Source organism: Haliaeetus leucocephalus, unplaced genomic scaffold (assembly GCF_000737465.1).
Source record: "Haliaeetus leucocephalus isolate CR32 unplaced genomic scaffold, Haliaeetus_leucocephalus-4.0 Scaffold120, whole genome shotgun sequence".
NCBI lineage: Eukaryota > Metazoa > Chordata > Aves > Accipitriformes > Accipitridae > Haliaeetus > Haliaeetus leucocephalus.
This window is the reverse complement of record NW_010972556.1, coordinates 1,037,439-1,044,760: the sequence shown is the minus strand read 5'-3', so window position 1 is coordinate 1,044,760 and position 7,322 is coordinate 1,037,439. Positions and strand designations below refer to the sequence as shown.

Sequence of the window (7,322 nt, the reverse complement as noted above, 5' to 3'; positions counted from 1 at the left end):
GATGCCCACCACTTGAGTAGCCTTCTCGAGCTGGGAAGGGGCTGCAGCCTCCCTGTGTGAATTGCCACATGAACTGCCGTGCCATGCCTGTTTGCCCACCCTGACTAAGTAATTTCAAGTGCTTATCTATAAGGTTAGTATTTTAAGAAGTGTATGTGCAACTTCTTTCTAAAGCATGACCCCAGGGGAAAAAAAGCATGGCACTAGAATCACAAACCTGTTTTAACAGACTTCAACAGCAAAGTGGAGATACTTAGCTCCACTACACAGACCTGTTCTTGAGTTAATCCCTGTCAGATAGTCCGTCATCCTTCTGTGGATGCTAAGATTATGAGGAGGTGGAACATCCTGTTTCAAAACTATTTGCCAGCAGTGAAGGGGTGTTGAAACATGTGTTCTTTGCTGCTTTCTGCAGCCAAGAACACTTGCATGGACAAAGACTGCTGAGCCTGCTTTTTTACTCCAAGCCTGACTCTACTGCACTCTTCTCTCTCTTATGCCCTGGTGTCACGTCCCAAAGTTGGAGAGACCCAGGTTTGTCGATTTCCTTTGTCAGAATTAAGGTGAAACGACACCAGGGGAGTTCAAACAACAATCCACATTTATTCAACCTAGCTAACCTTGCGCAAGTACAAGTGAACTGCTGTTTGAAAAGAGAAGGGAGGTGTAGAAAAAGAAATGGAAAAAGGAACATGGAACTGTATCAGGAGAGCCCTCCCATTGAGTCACGAGGTTCAGAGCAGACCCCCTTGCTTTCTGGACTCCTTCTCAAAGAGGAGCCCAGGGGCGGCTCGATCCACTCCTAGTCTCAGACTTGGCCAGCGGTTTATGTTTAAAAGGATAAGGTGTAGGGACTGTGGAAAAGAGAGAAAGAAAAGAGGGAGAGAGAGAAAGAAAGAGAGAAGAAAAGGGTTTCACCAGTCCTGTGTCCAGCCAGCGTAGAGATCCAGTTCTGGAGGGCGCGCACTGAGAACTCATTCTCCCTTCTTTTATAGTGTGTTAGTTGATGGTCTCAACATGCACAGTTCCTGTTCCCGGGGTTCTCTGGAATCGGTCGGTGAGCTTTGGGGGGGTTCATTGGGGAGCTGCCTCTTTTTCCCTGCTGACATGACCGCCTAAGATAGAAGCACAGTCCTATCTTCCGTGGGGCCTCCTCCTCCAGGCACATATGCTGTGCTCCTTCTCCTGGTCACTTAAGACATGGAATTGCGGCTTTGGAGAAGTGCAGTCCCACCCTCCGTGGGGCCCTCTCCTCCGCCCACATTGTCCTGTTCACAAAACTCCAGCAGTTTTACAGAGGCCATTTTATTCACCAAAGTTCTTTAATGAATGTTTGAGACATTGACTATAATTTGTCAGACCATCACACCTGGCACCTCGTTCATTTCTGCAGTCTCTTGTGTGTTGTTTTCAGGCTACTTACCTCAGTAGGAAGAGAAGGAAGTGTGCTCATGTGCTTTGTGAAAATGTTGTGTCTGCAGTTGAGGCAGTACTTTTAGCTGGAAGACAATTAAAGGGATCAAGTTTTAAGAGAGTTTTATCTGCTGACATCATTCAAGTGGTTTTTTGAAATGGCAAAATGGGAGAGTTCAGTCTAGCCAGTTAAACCTCACGATGCCATGAGCCAAATGAAAGCTGCTAAGGAAAAGTTGGCTAGTAGTACTACATCCAGAACTTCAGTAAAGGGACAGTTTGTATTACACTTTCATTGTACAATATTATTACATAAATAGCTCTCCACCCAAAATTCTAGCACCAGATATTTATTGGGGCATGCTACTGTATGTGAATTTCATATAAGGTTAAAATAAGAAAACTTTCAAATGCTGTACTGATTCATAAATTTTGTAGGTATATATGCACGACTCAAAGTAGCACACTATTTCTTAAATAAATATATACCAGGTCTTCTGTTCATCTGAAGCTGACTTCTCAGCTTTTACCTCTAACTTATATGTTTTTTTAATCCAAGTAGCAAGAAGCTAGACTATGTGAAGCCATGATGTGAAATAGGCACTGTACTTAGTCATATTTCTGTTGGCACTGTTTAACAAACTGTATCTTTTGTTTCAGGTTTGTAACAGTGTGTTTAACAGCTGGGATCAATTCAAAGATCACTTGGTAATACACACCGGTGACAAACCCAACCACTGTACCTTATGTGATTTGTGGTTTATGCAAGGCAGTGAGCTGAGAAGGCATCTCAAAGAAATGCACAATATTTCAGAACGAATAGTGACAGAAGAGGTTCTTCCAGTGGAAGCTGTGGAAGCTGAACCAGTAACATCAATGACTATAATAGAACAAGTGGAGCAAGTCCACGTCCTACCAATAATTCAGGTACAAGTGGATCCTGCACAGGTAACTGTGGAACAGATGCACCAGGATCTCATACAGGATAATCAGGGGAAAGGCACACAGATAGATGAACTGCAAGAACAGGTGCAAATTAGTTACTTGGAAGTTGAACACATTAAAACTGAAGAAGGTGCTGAAGTTCATGTGGAGCAGTTACATGTTGAGCATGTAAATCAAATACAGATGGAAGAAGTACAGGCAGAACTTATAGATGGAACAGACCTTGAACAAGTAGAATATGAAACTGTTGATCAAGGAGAAGCAGAAGAAAAGGAACCTAATCAAGTAGATGATGCAGATAAGGAAGATCATGAACAAGCTGAAGACTTAAAAACTCAACAGTTAGTGGGCACACAGAATGAAAAGATGGATGACTAGGACAAATAGCCACACTGTGCAGGTTTAGGAATGAAATACCAAATTATTTTTGTTAACTTTTACATTGGTTTTTGAATCGTCAGTGGTCAGCTTTCCAATATGCTGTCTTTAGGAAGCTGGACAAGTGGACCAAAATTAGCTTTCTTCATGTACAACTAAACTTCTGTCATATGTGAAAAATAACTTTTCATGTAATACCATGGAACAGAAACTACCGCCAACACGGACAGCTTTGTGAGGATTTTAATCATGAATAGTTTGTATCATTGTTACAGCATCCCCAGATATGTATGTAAGAGTAACTTCACCTCTTTTCCTCTTGCAATAGAAGCAATCTCTTGTTATAAATTTGCAGGGTGTCTGTGGCAGAAGAATCAGTAAAATCTGGTGGGTTCTGTTGTAAGTGACAATTGGGTACCTGTGAATTTTTGGATCAAACTGTTTCCTGTATCCTAACAGCCGTCCCTAACTTTCAGGCTGGGGAAAAAATATTGTTGCTGGAGGTCTCTGAGCACAAAAATCGTGTGCCTTTTCAACACTGACTGGTTAAATTTCCACAAAGTTGCTAGAGTGTTCAAGAACCTACTTCAGTAAAAAGCAATGTAGGTAATGTTACAGCGCTTCATATTTTTGCTTAAAATTGTCAGCTACTGATTTTTTTTTTTTTTTTTGCATTAAATTCAGTAGAGGGGTGGGTGAGGGAGGAAACAGATTCCATGTGGAGGCAGCAGGACACTCTAAAAGGAACACTTTAAAATAGGAAAAGCGCAGTAGAATCTGTGGTAAACATGAGCTGGAAGAAAGCTACCAGCAGATTCTTCTTTTATAAATCATCATTTTTGAAAATTAATATGTTTAAACATAAATATAGGAGACTTGTCTATATGGTATCAGGTTCCTGGTTTTTTGAAATGAAATTCTGACACTTGACACAAAGATGTGCTAAACATAAAAGTAAAAGCCATACGTATGGGTGGTAAACTGTGGACTGAAAAGTAGCAGTGTAAATAATTTAATCAATATTAGACAATAAAACAATACCAACCATGAAATGTTGCATCATTTGTTTCATCCAATAAATTAGGAACAACTGAGTGACTGGCGATTATAGTGCCAGCTCCCAGTGGTAAGAATCAATCTAATTTTTAGTAAGAATAATAGCTCTTCACTGTAAAGTTAGATTTTTTTAATTTTTTTTTTTTTAGAAAATAATTGTCTAGCTTTATGTTCAAGCATGCTAAGGACTTCTAATTCTCAATTATTGTCTTGAGATTAGAGGTGCTGCACACTTCTGAAAAACTTTCTTTTCAAAGCCTTAACTGAAGGGAGGAATTTTTGCAAGGACATTCCCTAATGCTATCGGTAATCCTGTAGTTCTTAGTTAAAATCAGGCTCTTCTATTCAGTCCTCTCCAAATGCAGAATTATTTCCTGGGATTTGTGCTTTTATTTAGTCTCGTTCAAAATGGTTCTTGTGTTTCATCGTAGCCTTTGAGAAATTGTTGCAAAACAAACATGGATCTCAATTAAAATTTTAAACAATTTGATTAATGTAACTTGCATTCTTTTTTATGATGTTTTGTGTTTTCTGAGAGGGAAGTAATATGTGACAAGATTCTGTGCAGAGGGAAGAATGTGGCCCAATGTTAATCATGAACGTAAAAGTTGGCTATTGTATATATACCTGGCTTCTGATAAGAGGCTTGTCTTCTGTTAACACGGAGGGGACAGGCCTCCTTGCTTAGCTGCATAACTCTCATTTTTTAGGTATTTGTGCATATAGACACAAGGTTTGTATCTGTGGAATTAAAGGAACAACCTGGCTGGGTGTCTAACCGATGAAACTAACTTTTACGTAATTTAAGTCCAATGTAAATTGAGCAATTACATGGTATTGGTAGCAGGGCCATAAGCACAGTCAGGCTATTTCTTTGTTCTGTTTGATCTCCCCTTTTCAACAACAGTTCATTAATTTGGTAGGAGAGAAATGATGCTCTGTTGTTGTGCCGAGTGCTGCCCCATCCAGACTTCTGCTGAGCCTGGGTGGGAGCATGGTGGGACCACAAGCAATCCCCTCCTCACCCTGAGGGACAAGGTGGAAGTCTCCTCAAATTATAACTCCACTGGAGAGCCTTTCCCTTTGCAACCCCTTCTCCCCTGTAATTTCCTTTCCAAATGTCTGAAGCCCAGATTGCTCCCACCAGTGGAGTTCCCCATGCCTTCTTGCTGCAAGAGCTCATACTGAGGGAGGGAAGATTGGGGGAGTCAGAAGCTCTGGCTGCTTTCTATAATGGCCGCCTTGCCATCCTCTTTCTGCCCCAAATGTCTGTATAGACACACAGACCTCTCCAAACTCGTGTGTTACCTCCGCACCATTGGAGGAGTTCTTCCTTCTAAATATATATATACTGCTGGTCCCCAGAGACCTGTGTTACGCATGTACTGGTCTGCAGCTTGCAATAGGGTGACGTGCAGGGTGAATGCTTCAATTTATGCCAAAGGAAAATAATCAGCTAAAGCAGTGGGGTCTAGACAGTGAGAAATGAAAAAGTGGGAATGAACAAAAACCCATGAGGTGTGTCTGAATATAAAATAAAATTAAGCATCAAATTGAGACCAAGGGTTGTGGTAGTCTTGTAGATTTATATGTGATATTGATGAAAGGCCGTAAGCTATTTCTGAAAGTAGAGCAGGGAGGGGAGAGGGAGCTGATCAATAGTTTGGGAGATGCGAGGTTATTCAGGCAATATAAGAAAGGACTAGCTGCTTTTTTTTTTGGAAAACAGTCTTCCTGAGCCAAAGCATGTTTCATCTGCAGGCTTATGAGGATGCGTGTTGGTGCATCTCCGCCTCTCTCTGGGCCGATCTACGAACTTGGGAAGTCTTGCCAGGCCTTAGCATAAGAGTAATGAGTTGGGCAGTTAAGCATCCCTTGACCGTACCAGAACTCTTGCATGGCTAAGACAGGGAGTCATGCTGACTGTCTCAAGGACTCCTGCTGTGCAGGGATAATTAGTGATTTCCTGACAACCTTCAGACATATCTCAATCCTCTCCTGACAGCCTTGGAACATCCTGTATCTGAATCCAAAGTCATTCTCTGACAGCCTTGGAGCCTTCCTTACCTGAATCATTGCTGACATGAAACGGTACTAGTGCACCTGAAATGCCAGTAACTTGCTGATGACTAAAGCCAATCATCTTACGAACCTATAAGCAGTAGTACTAAGTGAGACCCTTTGAGCTCTCCTGGACTGCAGTGCGCTGTGACCAGCATCTCCCTCTGAGTGGGACGCCTCTCACAGCTCGCAAACTCTTCAGCTGGTGAAGACTGGAGGTCTGTCGCTGAAAGCCGATGGGACCTGGGCTGATACTCTCCGCTCCTTGAGGCTTGACCCTTTGCCCATTGAGAAAAATGCCAAAGCATTTGACATGAATAGTTTCACTGAACTTGAGGGGAGTTTTTACCAGGTATATCTCTTTTACTTGCTTGTATCTCTTAGTGTCTTTGTGCATGTGTGTGTGTACTAGCCTGAATATTCTATAGTAGGTTTACTAATCTATACATAAATCACTGTCGTGAGTTTTATTCAACTGTGAATAAACCTCATGCTGCTATTATAATCTCTTTAGACATAAACCGTTGACCAAGTCTGGGACTAGGAGTCGATCCAGCTGCACCTAAACTCTGACAGGAGTTTAGAAAGCAAGGGGGTCTTCTCTGAGCCTTGTGGCTCAACGGGAGAGTCTCCCTTACCCTTCTTACTTTCCCAATCTCTGTACAAATCATGAGAAATCAATTCTAACTTGGTTTTCCTTTGAATGTTTCTCTTTTACCCTGTTTTGTCTTCAGCCTCTGTATTCAGAATTTTAGTTTGATTCTAACTTAATTTTCCTTTGTACGTTTCATCCATGAATTAAGTAATAGAGCGAACCTTGCCATTGGATTCTGTGACGTCACATTTTTACAAATTCCTATTAAATCATTTTTGCTAATACCCTTAAAGGTTATTCTTTAAGCGGTCCAAACCACTCCATTTCACGACAGGATGAAATTGGATGTTGGTCCTGTGTGAAATGGTCATTAGAGGAGGATGGGGCAGCCTCTGCTTTGTTTCGCCTGCCTGCAGCGGAACGTTTAATAGCTAAGGGTGCAGAATACAGTACTCTTACACAAATTCTGTAACTCATTATTATTTCCAGTGCTCTCTTACGCAAATTCTGTAACTCATTAATATTTCCAGTGAAGAAACTTTTATAATAGATGTTTAATTTGGTTGCTTATTTTTAAGGGTTGGAGTATCTCTTCGACAGGGACTATCATGAAAATAAAACGCACGGTTAGACTTTTTTGTTGTTCTTAACCTGTAGTGTTTGCTGCTAGCAAATAATTTAAAAATGAAAGCAGCCTGTTCGTGATGAAAATGTGAGTAACTTGCAGCTTGCCAAACAAGCGCCAGCTCGGGCGGGTAGAGCGGAAGCTGGAGCCCGTTCCCGATTCACCAGCTCGGACCCAGTCCAGCTTCAGCCACGGCCGGGCCCAGCTTGGTGAGCCGGGGCCCTGTCCGCATCCCGGCCGCAGCGTTGC

General features: G+C 41.8%; 1 protein-coding gene across 6 annotated transcripts in view; it reads left to right on the top strand.

Annotated features, from left to right (window-relative positions):
* Positions 1-4,576, top strand: part of ZNF131 (zinc finger protein 131) — a 24,338-nt gene extending 19,762 nt beyond the window's left edge. For 5 of the 6 annotated variants that reach the window (XM_010585783.1, XM_010585786.1, XM_010585788.1 and 2 more), the window contains one exon: positions 2,074-4,575. In XM_010585783.1, the coding sequence (XP_010584085.1) occupies positions 2,074-2,736 (663 nt within the window). In that variant the 3' untranslated portion in view covers positions 2,737-4,575. Of the gene's footprint in view, positions 1-2,073 lie in introns of all 6 variants that reach the window. The other variant, XM_010585784.1, reaches the window with a different exon arrangement.
* The last annotated feature ends 2,746 nt before the right edge of the window (positions 4,577-7,322 follow it).